The sequence below is a fragment of the Protomyctophum parallelum genome (assembly GCF_964188405.1).
Source record: "Protomyctophum parallelum genome assembly, chromosome: 9".
NCBI classification, from domain to species: Eukaryota; Metazoa; Chordata; class Actinopteri; order Myctophiformes; family Myctophidae; genus Protomyctophum; species Protomyctophum parallelum.
This window is the reverse complement of record NC_139706.1, coordinates 9,248,343-9,270,060: the sequence shown is the minus strand read 5'-3', so window position 1 is coordinate 9,270,060 and position 21,718 is coordinate 9,248,343. Positions and strand designations below refer to the sequence as shown.

The following is a 21,718-nucleotide window of genomic DNA, read 5'->3' as shown; positions in this document are numbered from 1 at the left end:
GTGCTCTCCATCCAAAGTTGCCCACCCCATCTCCCTCTCTCTCTCCCTGTACTGTACATTTACAGGCTATGGCCACTTGGTGGCGGCAACGCACTGCTGTTAAATGCCACTGCCTGTTCATCTGCTTCCTCAGGACTGTTTGAACAATAGTAGAGCAGTGGTTCTCACAGACCCCCATTAGAAAATAAATGCCAAGGAGAAGCTGTTTACGGCTCTAGCAGTGATTCTCAACCATTTGAATCCCCTGTTTGACCTGACTTAGGCTACGGTCCCCCAACCAAATGGGACCCTAAGGGCCGATTCATACTCCTATTTTACCGCTGTTTCGGCGCTTCGAACCGACTTTTATTCGTAAACACATTCATAGTCGGCACCATGCAAGCAATTTGTTTTGATGAAAAAAAAAATATATATTTTCAAAGTGAATTGCTGTGTGTTTTTCCAACCACGGAGTGATAAAGACGTAGATTGAATCGTCTGTGATTAAAATACATTTTAATGTTGAGTGGGTGGTGCGCACGTACAGGCAAACTTCTCATTTAGAGTTTCATCTTCAATTATCTTTGTTAGCCTCCAACAATGAGTTGAGACAATAGTTTGTAGTTTTATTGCACTTTTAAGTGTGCACTCAAAATAATTGTTTATGATCCTCCTTTAGTGGAGTTTACATCCTGCCAAAAGTTAAAGGGATTATGATGCGAGACGAACACATTGGATTACTTCAGTCACACTGTGACACAGCATCTGTTGAAGTACTTTCAGAATTGTATTTCTTTTAGATCTTTTAGACCCCGGCCGGGTCATCCAAATACTGTAAAAATGGGACCCAGTGCCTCCTTGTTTGGCACTCAAAGGTTGGATTGGATTTGTAGATCAACTACAAATGATTCTCGAGCGTGGTGCGGCTGTGGCTCACTGCTTCAAGAGAATGTGGAGAACAAATCTCACATACAGCAATGTATGTGACAAATAGTAGTAGTAGATACCATGAAGTGCCATGAACTTTGTATTTTTTTTCCAGTTGTTCATGTGTTTATGAGGTGCCTTGGTGTGGTTATGTGCAATGGTGTCTTCCCTTTGTTTTTAGGGTTTCTTCCTGGAGGCTGAAACCTTGACAGTCAAACAGCCAATGAAAAAAAACAGTGATATAGTGACATTACAATATCATCCCCTCCCCCTTTATCATACAACAACAGCTGTGGGTGTGGCTTCACCCACTAGGCAAACCAGGCATACTTAACACATTGATTGCTAACTTTTGAAATTCTACTCAGGATTGCTTCTGCTAAGCGATTAACATTGGACTTTTTAACTTTTTAGGGGCCCACAGCGAGGGGCCTCTTATAGCACATCGCACATTGCATAAATCAAAAGGAAGCCAAACTAGTCCACTTCAATTTAAAAAAAAAAATATGATTCTACCATCTTCCATTCTGGAGATATTGACCTTTTTCTAAAACCTGCTTTTCACTGCACGCTGCTCTTTTGAAAAAACAGCAGAGATATGGAAGGTTGAAGTTGACAGACATTGACAGACAGATATAAAAATGAACACAAATAATATCATATACATACTACACACTGAATGAAAGCCCTGAATGTCTACTTTTAGGAGGAAAACAAATACACATGGTCCCATGTATAGTTTGTCAGTAATTGGCTGTTGAATGCAGCTTGCGCCCACCAGAGAGGATTTCAGAAAATGCATGGACCTGAAGAACCATTATTCACAAAATAAGGCCTATAGCGACATGTACATACTATATACCGTATGAAACAGAAGACTCTCTGCTTTCATAAGAAAAATACTTCTACTGTAATAATAATACAAATCACACCCCTGTGAAGTGAGCAGTGCAATGTTGCACAACATTGCACTGCTCACTTCACATTATTAGTAATATAAGTAATATAAGTATTTTTCTTATGAAAGCAGAGAGTCTTCTGTTTCATACGGTATATAGTATGTACATGTCGCTATAGGCCTTATTTTGTGAATAATGGTTCTTCAGGTCCATGCATTTTCTGAAATCCTCAGAGTATTTTAGACAAGACAAGGAACTGACAACTAAATATTCACAAAATAAGGCCTATACATACTATATACCATATGAAACAGAAGACTCTCTGCTTTCATAAGAAAAATACTTCTACTGTAATAATAATGAAAATCACACCCCTGTGAAGTGAGCAGTGCAATGTTGCACTGCTCACTTCACAACATTGCACTGCTCACTTCACATGGGTGTGATTTTTATTATTATTACAGTATTAGTTTTTTTCTTATGAAAGCAGAGAGTCTTCTGTTTCATACGGTATATAGTATGTACATGTCGCTATATGCCTTATTTTGTGAATAATAGTTCTATAGGTCCATGCTTTCTCTAATCAGACCAGTGTGTGTCCAGTGGAAACCTCGTATGAATCTGATCTCAGGTCAGAATGGGCTAAAGTTCTCTCTGAAAAAGAGAATTTTATAAATGAAATGGATTCAATAGTCTAGTATTGACAAACAGTATATGGGATATGTGTATTTTATTTGTTTTCCTCCTAAAATTAGACATTTAGGGCTTTCATTCAGTGTGTAGTATGTATATGATAATTTATTTATGTTTATATCTGCCTGTCATGATAACGTCATGATGATGATGATTCTATGCACATATGTGATCATTGTCTCAGTAAACAAAATCAACAGATCGTTTGATAGCATAACAGTGACTTGAGAGGTTGACATGTCTGGACATGAACCACAGGAGCGACTCAACTCGCAGTGGGGGGGGGGGGGGTTCCACGACATGTCTGGACATGAACCACAGGAGCGATAAGCGTAGCCCGGCTGGCTGTGATTTCGACAAAATGACAGACAACACGATGGCTTCAGCAGCTTAGGATTGTATTAGTTATCCATTACAAACGGGTCGATTACGTCCCAGACGCCTTATCACTGCAATTGGCTGGCGAAGGCGCTATGGCGATTATGGTGATCAACTGCCGAGAATCTTTTTTCCGAGAATGAGAGTAGCATTGCAAACTGCAAAACGATCGATCGCAACTCGCAGTGTGGGGGGGGTTCCACGGTGTGATATCTGCTAGCCTAGTATACTGCTTCTTTGTCCAAACATGGCTGACGCGACGGCGAAAAAAAGACAGTTGGTCAGATGTATACTGCTTCTCCTATGGCGGTCCTTCGAGAATACGTCATTCGTTTCGCGTATACCTGTCCGTGTGCGTGAAATGGCGATCGACCGTTGGAGATTATTCTTGGTTTATATACGGGTTTATATTTCCGAGAATGAGGCGGCAGACCGGTGAGTTGTCGTTGGAAAGAATTAGAGAGGGCTGTGTCGAGTGGATCTGTGTGAATGAGTGGGGGGGGGGGGGGAAGAAACTGTAATGCGATGGAGAGATGCCTCGGGAGAAACCATGTAGAAACAGGAGGGGAAGGGTAATCGAGTGTATTCACAAATTTCACACACACTAGAAAATGGGTAGCTCCATTTTAGATCCCCTGATCTGCGTTGGTCTATGCCGTGTGCAGGACGGCGATGCCGCCTCCCCAGTACGTCGTAATGGATACGGCATGCCTGGAATGTGGTTAGACCAGGCCTCTTTTCAGGAGGTGGGGGGCTTTAAACTCCCGGATCTCACAGCGGATCTTTCTGGAGATGATCAGTGTTACATTATGTGTTGTCCGGGCGTCAGAGAAGTTGATGTACAGTATACAGTAAAAACACCAATAAAACGCTTTAGAGCGTGATGCGCAGACGGCGCTCGAGATTAATAAAACGCTTTAGAGCGTTTTGCGCAATCGATGAGTTAATGAACTGGTCATGTCCACATAAAAACAACATTTTAACAAATACTTTAGACTTAACAAAAAATACTCCTTATATAATAATACATGATGATCATGTTTTTAGGGTGGAAAATAATCTTTAACTTTAACTCCTCTTCTTCCTCCCTCCAGGTGCGAGGAGGACGTGAACGAGTGCGAGCGAGGCAACCCGGAGGGCGAGTGTGAGAACGGCGCCGCGTGCGTCAACACGCACGGCTCCTTCTACTGTAACTGCACGGTGGGCTTCGTGGGCCAGCGGTGCGGCCTGCGGCCCGTGGTGGTCCCCGACATGCAGGCGGGCCACACCATGGTGGGCAAGGAGGAGCTCATCGGCATCGCCGTGGTGCTCTTTGTCATTGTCACGCTCATCGTCCTCTTCATCGCCTTCCGCAAGAAGGTCTTCCACAAGAACTACTCCAGGTTAGAATGGTTATTAGAGAAGGTCTTCCACTAGAACTACTCCAGGTTAGAATGGTTATTAGAGAAGGTCTTCCACAAGAACTACTCCAGGTTAGAATGGTTATTAGAGAAGGTCTTCCACTAGAACTACTCCAGGTTAGAATGGTTATTAGAGAAGGTCTTCCACAAGAACTACTCCAGGTTAGAATGGTTATTAGAGAAGGTCTTCCACTAGAACTACTCCAGGTTAGAATGGTTATTAGAGAAGGTCTTCCACTAGAACTACTCCAGGTTAGAATGGTTATTATAGAAGGTCTTCCACTAGAACTACTCCAGGTTAGAATGGTTATTATAGAAGGTCTTCCACTAGAACTACTCCAGGTTAGAATGGTTATTAGAGAAGGTCTTCCACAAGAACTACTACAGGTTAGAATAGTTTGGGATTTACTAGAGCGGTGCCCGTTGGGCACTGGCCTACTTGGAACGATGCAAGTTGGAAATTAATGCCCTACCCGGTTATTATGTCTGTGTCCCTTTTATGCCCATATATGGAGTTCTTTGTCAGGCATGCCCAAATAGCCTATATGCCCTTCACTTCGTTATTAACTATAATAATGTTGGTGCCTCCAGGAACAACCTCTCGCTGGTCCAGGACCCGGCCACGGCCGCCCTGCTCAACAAGGCCAACGGCGTTCAGTTCAAGACCCTGCGCTGCACGCCGGGAGACCCCTTGAACCTGTACTCAGAGGCCGGGCTGGGGCCCGGGGCCATGCTGGGGGGCGGGATGATCGTCGGGCCTCCACAGGTCCCGGTGAGACCCATGGCCTACACGCCCTGTTTCCAGGTACTTTGTGTAAGTTTTCTGGTGGAAAAGAGACCTTACAATTTACAATTTAGGCATTTAGCAGACGCTCTTGATCCAGAACGACTTACATTAAGCAAAAACAAAAGCATGTCATACATCACATATATAAAAAGTAGTTATCATGAATCATGTATAAACTAAGGCCTCTTTTAGACGGCGACCATCTCCATATAACACGTCAAAGTCCCGTTGCGTTCTCATTTTTTCTTACCCTTTACACGAGAACGCACACGTTATGCTATAATGTGCTATTATGCTATAATGTCGCTAGGTGGCGATAACGGGCTGCCAAATAGACAGGTCACCCACGTACAAGAAGAAGAACCCCTTCAAGCAAGCCTGCGCAACACGGCTCCGTCTTTTTGGCAAATCTAGAACTTCCTGTTTGAGAGCGAGCAAATTTAAGACATCCGGTTGCTTTCAGAATAAAAGTGTCGTTAATTAAATAATGATTACACTACATTATTAGTATTATTATTACATTACAGCTATTGTAAAGACACACATTATGTTTCTGTGTAAAAATAAGCAATTAAATAACACAGAAACATAATGTGTGTCTTATAGCATCATTTAAATGCTTAATTTGTAGTTTTAATGTGCAAATTAAACTAGAGGATACTCTTATTTTGAAGAGATGGTCTTAAATTTGCTAGCTTAGATTTGCCAAAAAACTGCGGCGCAACACTGCTCTGGGCAGCCCATGGTATATAGATGGTATATATTTTATAATACATTAGGCTACAAAAACGCTGCTGCCGCGGCTGCCGTCTATCACAAGGCTTTTTATTTACATCATGGTTTTACATTCACCATCGCTGATGAGCAGCACTTTGTAGCCGAGGAGGGAGGCTTGTTCAGGAACTCATAATGATATGGCTCTGCATCAATGTAATAAACATATGCGCTGTGAGCCAACGTGAGCCATGATGTCATAAGTTTTGCGGATTCACCGTTTTGCGTTCTCAAAGATTTCCACTCTGGGAGGTGGTTTCACTTCGTTGCGTTTTCACCTCCTGAGAACATGGTTCTCGTCTAAATGACAGCAGCAAACGATACTTTATTTTGACGTTTTATATGAACACCATCCTCGTGTAAATAGCACCTAAGAACGTAACAACGTAGAACAACGTAGACCATGGTTGTACGGCTGTACAGCCTGCAACTAAGATAAGAGAGACCATCTACGGCTGTGCTGTTTGTAAATTAGCTGCAGCTGTTTGTGTGTGGAAAGAGCTTTTACACCTTAATCTCCTTACCCTCTCCTTCCCTTTTAGTTTTCTTGGAAAAATATCACGATTGAAACTATGCACAAAAACCCCTTTTTTACTTGTTAAAACCGTGACGTGACACTAACAATGATTGCTTGTTGTCACCCAGGGAGACGCGCGGTGCTCCACGCTGGAGAAGATGGCGGACGGGCGGGCGGCGGAGCACACGGAGATGAGCACCTTCCACCCGGGCTCGGGGGAGTCGCCGCGCATCCTGGAGCGCATCGGGGGGACCACGCTGCGGAGGGGCGTGGTGGTGTGCAGCGTGGCCCCCAACCTGCCCCCGGTGTCGCCCTGCCGCTCCGACTGCGACTCCATACGCAAGAGCCCGGCGTGGGACTGCGACGATGGTGAGCAGCGTGCACGGCGTGCGGTCCGTCCGTCCGTGGTGGAGTTTGTTTCGTGTAGTCCAGTGGTTTTTCAACATTTTTCACATCAAGGCCCAATTGTTATTCTGTATTTGAGCACCAATTGATGAGATTTAGCCTCTCGGAAACAAAACTAAATCATTATTTGTTGTTGTTGGATAAGATTTTGTCCAGAATTCCATGCTGTATTGATGTGGTACCGAAGTTAACAGGCAAAACGTTGATCAGTTTAATAATTGTATTCTTGAGGGTGTAAATTGAAACCAAATGGACCCGTAAAGGTCCATTTGGGTTTCATTTTACGCTCCCCATTTTACACTCCCCTGGTTGATTCTAAGCGCTCTATTCCCGTCCATGCTAAACCCCTTATCCCTAAACTACTTTGCCTTATTTACTTTAAAAAAAAAATATCGGATAGTTAAAATAGCCAATCTACAAGCTCACAACACTGTCGATGTAGATTGGCTATTTTAACTATTCAAACGATGTTTTTCAAAATAGTAAGAAAGGGTAAAGTAGTTTGGGGATAAGGGGTTTAGCATGGACGAAAATAGAGCCCTAAGTGCCTCGTTCACAATCAGTTGAAAACTCCTGCTTTATAGGAATGTTTCTTCATATAGTAGATGCACGTGACTGTGACTGTGTACAGTATGTGACTGTGACTGTGTACAGTCTGTCACAAAATGCAAACAAGAAGTATAGGCGGGATTTGCCACCTTATTTGTGGTGCTAGTTTAGTGTGTGTGTGTGTGTGTGTGTGTGTGTGTGTGTGTGTGTGTGTGTGTGTGTGCGCGCGCGTGCACGCGCGCGCGCGCAGGCCTGCTTCTTACTCTCCAAATGCCCTTGTATTTGTCTGTCCTTGAGAAGCTGTTTTTGTTGTTGTTGCTTCCTAGCTGTTTCCTTCCTAGCCATTAGTCCTCAGTTGGGAGTCTATTGTTGTAAGCCATCCATATTCATGGTACCACTCAGAGACAATCATACCCAGTTTATCACGTTCATACTAATTAGACCAAACTGGCTTCCATTTCCTGTGTGTGCGTGTGTGTGTGTGTGTGTGTGTGTGTGTGTGTCACACGGGCATGTATGTGTGTTGTTTACAGGTGTGTACAGAATATCTGTAGACCTCGGGCTGTTGTTCTCTACTCCAAAGCCTGTGTGCGTGGGTGCGTGCGTGGGTGCGTGCGTGTGTGCGTGCGTGTGTGTGTGTGTCACACGGGCATGTATGTGTGTATCATTATTTGTATGCAGGTCTACTTGTGTATTAGCATGTAAGATGTATTTCTGAACATGTATTATTCAAACCCACGTATAAACGCTTTGATGATTACATCTTACATGAAGAAGAAGCTTCTAAGGAACCGGTTGGAATAACGTGTTCCTTCCACGCGCTACGTCCAACCAGGGAAACTCACTACGTCCAACCAGGGAAACTCCCTGACCCTGTCAGGTGTAAAGGAATAACGTGTTCCTCCCACTCGCTACGTCCAACCAGGGAAACTCCCTAACCCTGTCAGGTGTAAAGGAATAACGTGTTCCTCCCACACGCTACGTCCAACCAGGGAAACTCACTACGTCCAACCAGGGAAACTCACTACGTCCAACCAGGGAAACTCCCTGGAGCAACTTGGACACTCATGCATGAAGGAAGCATGAGTTCTAGTCTGTTGCTCTCCCCGGGTTGGCTGAGGGTGTGTAGAGCCCAGGATCACATTAGATAATTGACACAGGGGTGAAAAAAGGGTTACAAAATCGTGGGATAAAAATTATAATATAATTAAAAAAAATGCCTACTCCTACGACCTGCTAGGCAAACAAAATACAACATCAAACAATTATTCTTTTGGTTTTGAGCCTTTATTTGATAGTGTACACTGTGCAGTAAGTTGACAGGAAATGGGGGGAGGGAGATGCAAAGGTCGTCGGGATCGGTAGTCGAACCCACAACACACTGTCAGACTGGATTAGCAGCCTGGGTGCTCGGACCGCCAATGGCAAACATTTCTGATCCACAAATGTTCCACGTCAGCCAACCCTACAGTACGTCATTAGCTGGTGACATTTCGCTGGAGAAATGACCACCGCCCTCTGACTTCTGGTGCAATATCCACTCAGATCAGCATCACAGAAAAACAATCTGGTACTGGGTCGCACGCAACGGCAAGAGTGAATTTCAATTATTTTTGATATTCTACACCATACTGAAAGACAGACGTTTCGGCTATCCAGCCTTCATTGAATAAAAATGTAATTGAAATTCACTCTTGTTTTCTCTACCTTTGTTTTCCGTGACATTTCACTGGAAGCCATGATGTTGACATTTGAACTACAAAAATGATATTTGTAGCCGTACTATAAATGCATAGTATGTGTACATTTACAATTACAATTTACACTTTAGGCCAGCATCAGAGTTTTGTACTCTGTGTGGGCAGCAACCGGGAGCCAATGGAGGGAACAGGGAAGGGGGGAGACATGTGAGAATTTTGGCTGGTTGAAGACTTTTTATTTTATTTTATTTTTGTATCTAGTGCTCTTTCGATGGCTGAGTAAATCACCAAGAGAATAAAAACATGTCTCTATAAATTGAGATGTTTTTATTTGTGGTGTTGAGGCTTCTTGTTAAGTTTGTATCACAGCCTGGGGATCTTTTGGGGGAAAGTTGACCCTGATCACGTTTGTGTATTTAAACGCACTCATTCACATCAAGGATGTGTCTTAAGATTCCATTTCTTTAAAAACATGTCCTCGTTTGTATCCCCAACGTTTTGACCAAGAGTAACCGTTGCTCTCTCTCTGGCAGGTAAAATGGTGGACATGGGTGAGGAGGTCACCTGTTTCTCTGGGAGCAACAAGGGCAGCAATTCTGAGGTTCAGTCACTGAGCTCCTTCCAGTCCGACTCCTGTGATGACAATGGTAAGATACGCTCCCTCCCTTTTATACTGGTTTATGAGCACATTTCAGCCTAAATAAACTTTGTTGCACGGCCGTGTTAAGCCTCAAAGTCAAAAGTCAAATTCCTACTATTTGTTATCGCAGTGAAATGTGTTCTCCGCATTTGACCCATCTCTTAGAGTGGTGAGCCACAGCCAAGCCAATCATTTGTAGTTGATCTTACCCCGCCCAATTCAACCAAACAGGGAGGCACTGGATCCCATGTTTTTCAGTCTTTGGTATGACCAGGGCAGACAGTCTAACCACAAGGCCACTGAGCCTGATTCATACCACAGTACGCTGAAAATGCCCCACCTACAGTACAAGCTTTCACATGCTGTGAGCTTGTAGGTCGGATATTGTCACGCACGCCATTGTGCAACATTGAACACAAATTAGGCATTACGCAATGAAAATAGGAAGGATAACACAGTCGTGCAACCAACGATAAATGTGTCAGTCCCAGTTTATACACCCTGCGGGATGTCTTTGCTTGCACTGAGACTGCTTTGCAATGCAATTGAAATAAGGAAAGACATTTTTATTATAATATTTTAGTTTTCTTTTGTTTTTTCAAGCAAGCGCAACCAAATCATCATTCTTTTACATGTTTTGCATTTGCTCCTATTTGCTGCTCATGTGCTGCTTATGTATGTATGCCGGTTATGTGACAAGTATTGTTATTTGTTTTTTGTTCACATGCAATGTTTTGCTCTTCTTATTTAGCCTTACATTTTCATACAGACTATGTAATTATGTGTCAGTGTGATGTTATGACTTATGACAACCACCCCAGAATAGCGTAATATATTTTTTGGCTGATTGCTGCTTTATGATGTGGTGGTGTTTTGTGTTTTGTGGTTGTGGCGTATCGTGCTGGAGTTGTGTATGCAGTTATATGCATATTCTATAACTTTGTGTGTGTGTGTGTTTGTTTTTCGTTTGTTTTTTTATTATTTTTATTCTGTATATGCTTCTTTCAGCATTCATTCAGTCATTCTTAAAATATATGCATTTTTTCCTCATAATCATCAGAGTACATAATTGAATAAATTATGTAATAGACGTATGCCCCAACAACCATATTAACATGTTATATACTGTGTATACATGTTATCATCCTATGTTTCATTGGCCAAACTTTGATTGGTGTCAGCAGCTGAAAAGTGTAGAATTACCCTGTGTTAATTATTCTATTAATTACTGTTTCTTTTTTTGCATTTTACTTTGGATTTGTGTAAGGATAATCGTTTTAATCTCTGTTCACTTTGATGTTTCATATTGTTAACATTATGATAGTTACAGTACATGCATAGTACATGCAATACAGACTTCTAAATGAAGCTAGAAGAGGGTGCATACTTAGTTTAGACTAGTCATTGGTTAGACATGGGTTAAGGTTAGGTTTAGGTGTGCTGCCCCATGGGAGGTTAGGTGAGGGTTTGAGATAGGTGATACTTGTAGGACTAATGACTGGTCTAACCAATGACTAGTTTAAACCAAAAACTGTCTAAACTAAGTACTGCACCCGCTAGAAGGATTGATACTCCCCCTCTCATTTCTACATACTGTTGTATGCCGTGATGTTCAATGAAAACTTTTCAACTGAAAACTGTTTTGTTTTGGTGTGTTGGAATCAGGTAGTTTCATTGAGCAGCACAGGTGTGTGACAGCGACAGAGTGTAAATTATGCTTTATCTAGTCTCGCATAGCCAGACAACTATTCCACAATCTCTCAATGTTATATATAGAGTCTGGACTCTGGAACTACACATCCCGAAATCCGAGCATGAAAGCTGGCATTTCGGTTCACGGAAATATATTTTAAATTATCTTTATATTTTTGTATTGCCATTTCTGATGGCAGAAAGCTATATATGCTAAGACGATTTTGATTCATATTACGATACAATTGCCGCGACTGTGGAGACTAAAACGGAAGTGGGGAAGGAGGCTTCACTTCCGCTCAGAGTTTCAGAGCTTCCGTTGCTCCAGACTGTATGATCAGTTCAAGCACTTGAAAATTGCAGGAGGCAACAGTCTGGCCACACGAGACTAGGCTCTATGCAACGCTAATACAGGCGATGGGGGCCAGAGCGCCGTACGAGGCGTCTATCATTCTGCTGACATGTATTTGAAAACTTGTCTCCTTCTTCTCTCTACAAGCCTCCATAGTGACCGTCATTCGACTGGTCAATGATGCTGTCGACACAATTGAAAATGAAGGTACCATGTTTCATCCTCATTTCCTCTACAATCTCCTCTTTCTCTCTCTATTATCTCCAACTATTTCCACCACGCTTTTTATGGCAGTGCTGTGATGGAAGCTACATATAGTAGCAATGAATGGCCAAAATGGCTGACTTGTATGCTACTTTGCATATGCTCTCTTCAGTCACATTAATTATAGCCACAGACGTGTATGTTGTCATGTTGTGACGGCTATATTGCGTTCGGTCTATACTTTATACCTAGTGTGTGTATTTCAGTTTATACAAAGCTCCCAACGCTGTACATCATCATGGCCGACATTAGCTCCCAACGCTGTACATGCATCATGGCCGACATTTAGAGGCTTGAGGCTCAACAACAAACGAGTGGGCCAATACATTACTCTTCTCAGGATACTCCCAGAACCAACACACGCACGCACGCATGCGCACACACACACTACTCGTACCACTGGTATGCTGGGTGGGTTACAGCTGTATTTCAAGGACCCACCTAACTCTGAGAGTGTACGAATGGAACATTTGATCACACCCAAAAGGGGCCATTTGGAAGCCACTCAAGGACACTTCTGACATTTCTGACATTCTGTAGCAAAAGTGTTTCCAGTGAGCCAACACGCACAATACGATATTACCGTTAAAAAGTGTAGCGACAATGAAAACTACAGTAGCATGGACGATATATCGATGTGGACGATATATTGATGAATCGACAATATATTGTATTTATCAATATATCGCGATACCGTTGCCTTTTTGCGATACTGAAATTGCACTCATGTTCATACCTACGATAACGATACAATAACGATATATTGTGTAGCCTTAATTAGCGTGTATGCATAGAGTCCATCGGATGCACTCACTCGATATTCGTCGTGTCCTGCTGACAAAACACTTTAATATGCACACTAAAGCGCTTCCTCTGTTTTGCTATCTTCCACCTGACAGTGTCAGTCATGGACCAAGGTCAGTCCACCTACAACAGAGGTGATTCTCTCCCTCTTTTTTCCCCTTTTCCTTCCTGTCTCTTTCCTTTCTTGGCTTTCTCCATCTTAATTAATCGTTTCCACATTATTTATTTTTATCACCGTCCTCTACCCCCCCCCCCCCCCCCCCCATCCCTCCTCAGTTCAAGTGTAAGTGTGTGTGTGTGTCTGTGAGAGAGGGGGCCTTGGTATTTGTGTTGTGGAGAGTGTATTTGTGATCCTGTGTGAGTGATTGAGTGTCCAACACAGCACCAACATAGCATGTCGCCCTTCATGTCGTTGTGTTGAGCTGAGTCAGCAGCCCCGCTTGTCCTCCCTGGAAACCAAACCACCTTGTGTGGCGCTGAGGAGGGGGAAGTGACCCTTTTATCCCTGCCTCTCCTCCTCCTCCTCCTCTTCCTCATCCTTCCCCTCTCCCTCTTCCTCCAGTTCTGGCCACCTCTGCACACAATGCACATGTCTGCTCTTGCCTGCTGCCGCTGACATGAGGACACACTGAGCCTCTCAACACCATTTGTTTTGACATTTATTATTTTATTTTTAACTCGAGTGCTGGTTTTGTGCTGTTATGTTTTCCCTTTGTGGAGCACTGACTTGTGTATAACTTGTGTTTTGAGCTGCGATGACACTAATCTGTTATTAATCTTTTTTTCAGCGCCATATCAGTATTCTGTTTTGTTTTCATGTGCCGCATGACCATTCTTCCGTTTAGTTTTGATTTGATTACATATTTTTGTTGTTGCTGTTGCATCTTCACTCACAGCTCTTTTTTTTTTTTTTTTATGTGCTTTTGTTAATACTGTGTATATGGAGTTCCACTGAGCTGTGTTTGCTGTCTAATCATATGATCCTATTACCCAGTGGTCTTTGATATCCTACAACATAGCCTGGCTCTTCTAATTCCCAACGAAGCTCAGCATGCTGCTGCCTGTCACCCCCTCCTCCTCCTCCCCCAAACCTCACAGCACCCCTTCTGTTCTGTGCATGTTGCACCCCGATGAGAAATAAACACACAGATCTAACATATTCCCAATACATTTTTTTTTTTTTTTGTGCTTTACCTTCAAGACCTGTATATATTGTCCCTGAGCATGACTTGTGTACTTTGCAGTCGTAGTCCACAGGCATGTGTAGTGGACCACCACGAGCATACCGTAATATTACCGTATAGAGCGTCGCAGTCCCGCAGCTTTCAGAAAGACGAGCGGCCCGGCCGTCCCGGAAGAGAATTTCACATTATTTTTTCCCCATAGACGTTTCAGAAAGTATTTATTTATTTATTACCTTAAAGCCTCGGACAAAGCCAACTCGGCTCCTGACAAATCATGACAATAAACAAAACATTTTGGGCCGAACAAATAATTATAAAGAAGGAAAAAAAAGGGAACGGTACAAGACTTTTTTTGGGGCTCTGTTCACAATCACGGCAGGTAGGCTACGTTCACTACTGTATACGGTACGCCGCTGTTTATAGACCAAAACGCAGTTTGGGGTGCATTTTGATTGGTCAGAGGTGTAGCATTCGCCAGCGAATGTCCGCAAAACTCGACAGCAGAACGAAAAAAGAGTCACATTTTTGCTCCGGGGAAATTCATTGCTGATGCTTTTTTTTAAGCGAATTATTCACGTCGAAAATTCGGCCCCCGGCGTGTAAAGACCTTTAGAGCCACTCTCACATAAACCCACAGGAACTGACTCCCCCTGTTCCCCCTCTCCTCGCTCCACAGCATACCACTGGGACACGTCGGACTGGATGCCCAGCACCAGGCTACCAAACATCGAGGAGGTGCCCGGGTACGAGGCCAGCCCCGGGGCCGGTGGGGGCGGAGGTGGGGGCGAGGTGGGGGCGTCTCATGGGGGCTCCGCCGCCCCTCCCCGTCTGGGAGGCAGCGCCAGGGAGCTGGAGTCGGACTACTACCTGGGCGGCTACGACATCGACAGCGACTACCCTCCTCCCCATGACGAGGAGGAGTTCCTGAGCCACCACGACCAGCTGCCCCCGCCTCTGCCCGCCGCATGCGGCGAGGACTACCCGGAGCAGTACGAACCCCTGGGTTCCGCTGCCGCGGCCGGGGGGCAGCCCGCCTCCAAGGAGAGCACTCTGAGCAGCGGGAGCGGGAGCGCGGGGGGGCGCTGCCACCCGGCCGCCAGGCCTCACTTCCACCCCAGCCAGTACCTGCCCCCCCACCAGCTGCCCCTGGGAGAGACCCTGGGGGGGCCTGGTGGCGACGTCCCCCTAGGGGAGGAGTTTAGCACTTTTGTGGGAGGAGGGGCGGTCACGCCGGGAAGCGGCGACACGGACAACGACAATGTGTCGCTGAACATGAGGCTGTCGGTCGGTGCCGTGTCGTCGGCCTCCGACGTGTCGGCGCCGAGCGGGTTCGACGACTCATCGGACCCGGCCGGCAGTGACTTTGACAGCATGGACGAGCTCCGTCTGGGGGTGACCATTATTGTGGATTCACAGCAACAGACGGAAGTGTGACTTTTCCCCCAAAACAAAACGATAATACCCTGAGAGACAGACTCGCAGGGACTTCTGGGTCGATTTGATGAGCCACGAGGGCAGCGAGACACGGAGTAAACAGTGGAGCACAAACGGCAATGGATGCAAATAACAGATGTCACGTCATGGAGAGAGGAGCCCTTTGTTTTTACAGACAGTCACTGCTGTTTTGGGAAGCTGTGAACGCACAGGCACACACACCTTAATTAAGAAGTAAAATACCCCCATGTACTGTGGGCACTTCTGTTAAAACCACAAGCCCCACGCCCCTGTTTCAAGCACTATCTTCCACAATTGTTATTCTCTACAATGAAAGCAAGTCATAGGGGAACACCACACATGAAGCTTGTGTGCGGACCCTAGCTAGCAGTGGATCTTATGTAGAGCCAAGTGTCCTTCCTTGTGCATAGGGAGGTGTCGTTGGTGTACTAGATATGCCATGCAAGTGTGTATAGAATCAGATCGAGAATGTGAATAAGAAAGACTAACCAAAAAAAAGAGAGAAAAAGGTTAAAATGAAGAGGTATGGTAAAGAATGTAATGAATGAAGGAATGATGAAGGTTAAGAAAAAGAGGACAATCATGTAACTGAAAGGTCAGTATACTGTGAAAGACTCTCCCTGTTGAAAAGTAATAGGATGTTTTGCTAGACTTGCCACAACAAAGCTCTCCTCTCTTGCTATGGAGGTCTACAGAGGCTCAAAGGACCACTTACTCAATTAAAATACACAATTTCCCTTTTGTTTTATTTTAGGTTCATTTCATTATTTCTAAACCACACCCAACTCAAACTTGACGACATACTATGTGGCCGAATGCAGCAACCAAATGGCCATTGGTTTTCTTTTTCTTTTTGCATTTTTAGCATTTCTTTCCCTCATTACATATGAAAGTAGTAACCTGACGCTGCCAGATGGGGGCGGTATTGGGTAACCATGTTACCCAACACAGCACTCATCTGGGATCTCTCAGGGAGTTGAGCTGACACAAATCCGTTCCGTAACGAACCAATCAGCGTGAGCTAAGGGCGGGATATGTGCGAAACCGGATGTGAAGCTATATAGACACGTCAATATGATTGGTTGTGTTTGCACGCCCACACGGTGATAGTCCCATCCAATCATCTACCAAGTATCTTGAAAAAAAGGAACAGCCCCGTCATCGAATTTGCTTCCGCGATCCCAGATCCCAATAAGCTGTGAAACAAAATTGTGTAGCAAGCTTCTTGGATCTGGCAGCGTCAGGTTATGAAAGTAGAGGATCTGAGCTGCACAATAAGGTGTCGCTTAAGGCCTTTTCAGATGCGGAGCGACTGACGCGCCTAGTAATTCATTTTCAGTGAGAGGCGTGCGTTTATTTTGGACGGGCGGGGAAGTTGAGGGACGATTTACGCAAGTGTATTTTCACGGGGCGTGGATCCCGTAAAATTGTCGGGCGCGTGCTTGTTTCGTGCACACGCCGACGGGTGACTAGACCTGGATTGTGGTGAGCTTTTTCTTTTTTTTATGAAACGCATCCCGCGCACCCCTCATGGGCAGACCTGGAGCAGTCCTGTCGCTGACCAATGCGACAATGTCTGCGACACTGGCTCGCCCGTCTGAAGATACTGACTCAACCGTACAGCTTACTCCTTCCCAGGGCACTGGTGGTGAATGCAGCCCAAAGCTGGTGGTAAACTCCATCTGAGGCTAAATACAGCCAGATCAAAAATACATATCTGGAAAAATGATTTATGGTTTTATATCATAATGTTTATTTAGTACTTCTCTGGTGGATTCGCACCTACAGCATTTCATTTGAATCGTGCAATTAATTTGTTTGGCTGGTGTCGATCACGTGACCACGCAACGTGATGACTGCAGCGCCCTGTGAGAGGTATTGTTCCAAACCGGGGTTACTTTCATGACCTGTTTTAACTTGTAAAGTCACTCATTATGGGTAGAGGACATGGGAACTTGCATGAATTGCCAGGAGACCATAGACCTGCCAACGTTGGAGGTCCTGATAATAAGAAAACTCCCCCCATAATAAGAAAACTCCCCCAAAAGAACACCCTAATGGGAGTTCACGCGGAACTGCCTACCAAGTGCTGATATACTGAATACTGATTCCCTTAAAAAAAAGGCCCACGTCACCATCGCCTAGTGATGTGCAGTTACTCCAGTAGGTGAGCCTCAGCCCTCGCTGGTAGATCCTCTATTTTGGGTTATTCATCATTTTAAGATTAAATACTTTAGTTGATCAGTGAATATTTGAATTGGTCAAAAGCAAAGGATTCATGTTCAATGGCATTAATAAATGGTAATGGATACAGTAGGTTTAGAACGATAACATCAGTTCTACATAATATATATTGTTTAGGAAACGGAGCATTAGTTTGTGGGCGGCTCGACTCCCGTCTTGCTGTTTCACAAATCACAGATTAGCACTTTGCCTGACAGAAATGTTTCCGTCCTAAGATTATATTTTTGCTTCATTCAATCAGGCCGTACGTCCTACCATTGTCTAGCAATTCCTTTCCACATAAATGAAAGGATGCTTATCTTACAGAGCCTGGAATGAAATCCTCACAACACTTTTCGACTGGGTTTATTGTTTTGTTTAGTTGTTTTGCCCGCGCCCTCTGCAAAGTGTTTGGTTGCGACGGAACTGCTGTTTAACCGTAATGAGTGACGTTATGAGTAGAACGATAAAAACATATATATATTTAAACAATGCAAGATCTGAATTGGGGGTCCATTTCCTATTTTTTTTATTCTCAGCCACTGGTGCATTATTTATTTGTTCTGCTGCTCATGGTAATTCACAGCAGTTCTTAATCAAAGTATCCATCACTTGTCTAGTGTCTACATTAGCCACACTACTGTACATATCCTATGCACAACTATACTATAGGTTGTATGAAAGACAGACTATGCGTTCAGCCCATGTGATTTAATTAAGCACTGTGGTGTGGTGACTGAGTGATCTCTGTGAAATAATGGAAATAACCTGACTGATTCTTTTCTTGAGGATTCGCACTAAAAGATTCAAAGCCTCAAAACAGGTGTTCGGGGCAGCCCTATCAAAAATAGAAAGAAATTACATAAATGAATATAGTTTTGATGCAATATGATTTCATGCTGAATGTTCTTGGCCCTTATCGTAAACATCAAGCCTGCAGAGAAAAAAAAGCCATGAGGTTTCAGCCATCATTCTTCAACAGCTGATGTCTAAAACATACCTCTTACCCTGAACACTTTGTTATTGTGTGCCAAGTTTTGATTTATATTTTTGCACTAGTCTTTTTGTTAATTTTTTTGTTGTTGCCTGTTTTAATTTTTAAATGATGTGCCATATTAATGTATGTTTTGTTTAGACATAGTATGACATAATTAATAACAAACAGTTGCTGCATCATTCAATTAACTGGAATTTCAAGTGCAAAATCAATGCCATTGTTTTTTTTGCACTAGCAGGTTTAATACTGTAGAGACAAACCACCACAGTTCCCCCCCCCACCCCCTCAAAAAAGAGGAGAAAAAAATATAACATAACAGCACAACAGAAAGCAATTGATTCTGGCAAAAAAGAAAACAAGGCCTAATTTTTGTTTCCTGCGAGTATGGGTGTCTTGAACAGCGTCACATTCCAGTCTGTGTCGGCTACCGCGTTGCTTCTCTATCCTGTCTGCAGAAACAAGTAAAGGAGAAAAATAAAATGGCGTCTCGAAAGGTCGGTTCTGGAGATCTCTGAAACGTCTAAGACCTGTTTAATACGTCCCTCAACGACAGACAGACATGGACTGAGACTGAGATGGATGGAGAGGAGCTAACATAACAGACTCTCACATACAGTAGGCATTGTCTTGTAATATAATATGCCAGGCTGACCCAGTCCTCCTTCTTTTTCTTTTCTTCATAAAAGATGTAAGTTTGTGTTCAAATCTGTGTACAGTGTACATAGCTAGGTTGTTAAAATACCAATTTTTGTAGATATATCGCAATCTTGAACTGCCTTTCTGATGTTTGTTTGATGATGCGGACAATAAGACCATGAAACATCACCATGTCATTGTAATGTCATTCCTGTGCAACTGCTGGAATTTGACAGTATTAAGCTCTTATTCGTCTTTCTTCCACTATACCATTTCAATAGAATATTATGGTTTTGCACAGTATTAAATGCACAAAATCTACATTACACACTGACCGTTTTTTCATCTTGTTTTGGCAGAACCATTTCATGGTAACAAGGGAATCATTTTTGTACCACTGTTTTAAAATTATTTTTATGTTTATTTCAGGTTCCGTTTGATTTCCAAGGTCTTTAGGCAGTATTAAGAATGTCTCTTCTAACTGCATCAGTCGAGTGTACAAAGTGAGTGCTTTTTTAACTGCTTTTTCTTTGTTGTTTTTTTTTTAATTCAGTGCGGAAAATAAAATAAAAACTGTTCTTGATCAGCCCCGTCAATCGTCAATTTTCTATTAAAAATGTCAGCTCTTTTCCTGCTTACAAAACATAATTATGTTCATGCATGCTTCATGAGTTATACAAGGTAATTGATTAGACCAGGGGGGAAAGCAGCTTTAGGCATAGATTTAAACAAATCAGACCCATCTGAAGTACATTGTGCTTTTGCTAATAGCCATATTATTTGCTAGTGTACTATTTGAGTTACAAGGGTGTTCCGACGAGTCCGTCTCCGTGGCCGCCGTGCTGTGCCATATCGGGTCATCTATCAGCCTGGGGCAGTGAGGTATAGTTTATAATATGATGGGCCTTTGTTTTGTTTTTTTCATATAAATATATACACGAGGGAAAACAGAGACTTCAGACTCGACTCGGACTCTTGGTCAAAGACTCGGACTCGCTGTCAAAAGACTCGGGACTCGACTCGCTGTCAAAAGACTCCCGACTCGACTCGGACTCCAGTTCCGAGACTCGTGGGCATCTGTGGTACTGTACTGTACTGTATGGGTTCTCAATGTTTTTGGCCGGGGACCCCCGAAGATGCTTTGGCATGGGTTTGTGTGCGCATTCGCACATACTTATATGTGCCGCAGGCACATAAGCCGCAGGCTCCATCCACCAGCGGTGTTCGGAACCTGTTCAGTGATTCCCCTCCAACTGCATCCACAGGGCATCTGGAGCCATGCAGCGCTAAGGAACCTGTTCAGTGATTCCCCTGAAACTCCATCCACAGGGCATCTGTATAGCCATGCAGCGCTAATAAACAGAAGCAGGAAATCCTGCTGACATTTTACACTGCAATTCAATTTATTAAGGCCATATTAGACCAGCGCTGGATCTTAATTAAATAGGCTTTCCCACTTTCCCCCTCGTGGGTTCACTCACTGCATGGAGGGGGATTGGGACTGGTTTTAGTCCTTTGCGCCAAGACCTTCTCCCCCCCCCCCCCCCCCCCCCCAGCTTCATCTTTGAAATCCATTTTAACCAGCCTCTGACCTATAATAACACAATATGACGAGTGAACTGACACTGTCCTATAATGCCTTTTTAGGTGATACTGAGCAGCTGTGTCTTCAATTCCCAGACTGGATCAAATGGACATATTGTTGTCATTTCTGGAAGGTAATGAATCATTTTGCGGTAGCAGCAACACATTTTGATTTGATCATGACTGACAACACCAGCGCTCTATGAATGGTATACCGCGGTGGGGCCCTGTGCCCAATGAGGATTAAACGCTATAGGCCTACACAAGAACACAATGACAGAGTAACAAATATCCCGGTTCCTATCTGCCGGGAAATAGCTGCGCTTGCAAAGAGGATTCTATGGGTCAAGCGTCCCGGGGGAACACCATCATTCCTAGTTATATGTTCAAAGTGGTTTTGAACTTTTGATACTTCCTCATTTATCTTTATTTCCACAGGTTTCACGTGTGAAGCACATGGAATTTATTGTAACCCCCATCTTCTTTTTGCGTCTCCCTGTTCAGGGAGGTGGAATCAATGTTTGTTTATCTGACTTTCTGCTGACATTAATTCCTCGTTTCTTGTGCGGATGTGTTTGTGGAACACATCTACTGTACAATGCTGTGTACAGTAGATACTCGCCTGTGTTAGCATGGTCAATATCACTACAATATTATGCCAGTATCATTGGTCAGTGCAGGAAAATAGAAGAATTATATATTATACAAAATAATAATAAACACTGAACACTCCAATAATACAGATGTGTGTTCATTCATATGCTATGTATATATGCTATGTGCCCATGTCACTTTGCATAATGCTATTCAAATGGAAAAGGCTTTCATATAATTATACAAACACACTTGAGCAGTGATACATCATTTTGGTGAACCCAG

The 21,718-nt window shown here is 43.6% G+C and overlaps 1 protein-coding gene across 5 annotated transcripts in view; it reads left to right on the top strand.

The window, feature by feature from the left end:
- The window catches only part of fat3a (FAT atypical cadherin 3a), a 249,990-nt gene extending 233,701 nt beyond the window's left edge, over positions 1 to 16,289 (top strand). Inside the window, exons 30-36 of one of the 5 annotated variants that reach the window (XM_083773878.1) lie at positions 3,971 to 4,258; positions 4,868 to 5,081; positions 6,483 to 6,723; positions 9,542 to 9,655; positions 11,840 to 11,899; positions 12,856 to 12,894; positions 14,621 to 16,289. In XM_083773878.1, the coding sequence (XP_083630004.1) occupies positions 3,971 to 4,258; positions 4,868 to 5,081; positions 6,483 to 6,723; positions 9,542 to 9,655; positions 11,840 to 11,899; positions 12,856 to 12,894; positions 14,621 to 15,378 (1,714 nt within the window). In that variant the 3' untranslated portion in view covers positions 15,379 to 16,289. Of the gene's footprint in view, positions 1 to 3,970; positions 4,259 to 4,867; positions 5,091 to 6,482; positions 6,724 to 9,541; positions 9,656 to 11,839; positions 11,900 to 12,855; positions 12,895 to 14,620 lie in introns of all 5 variants that reach the window. The other 4 variants (XM_083773879.1, XM_083773877.1, XM_083773881.1 and 1 more) reach the window with 4 other exon arrangements.
- Positions 16,290 to 21,718: the final 5,429 nt, after the last annotated feature.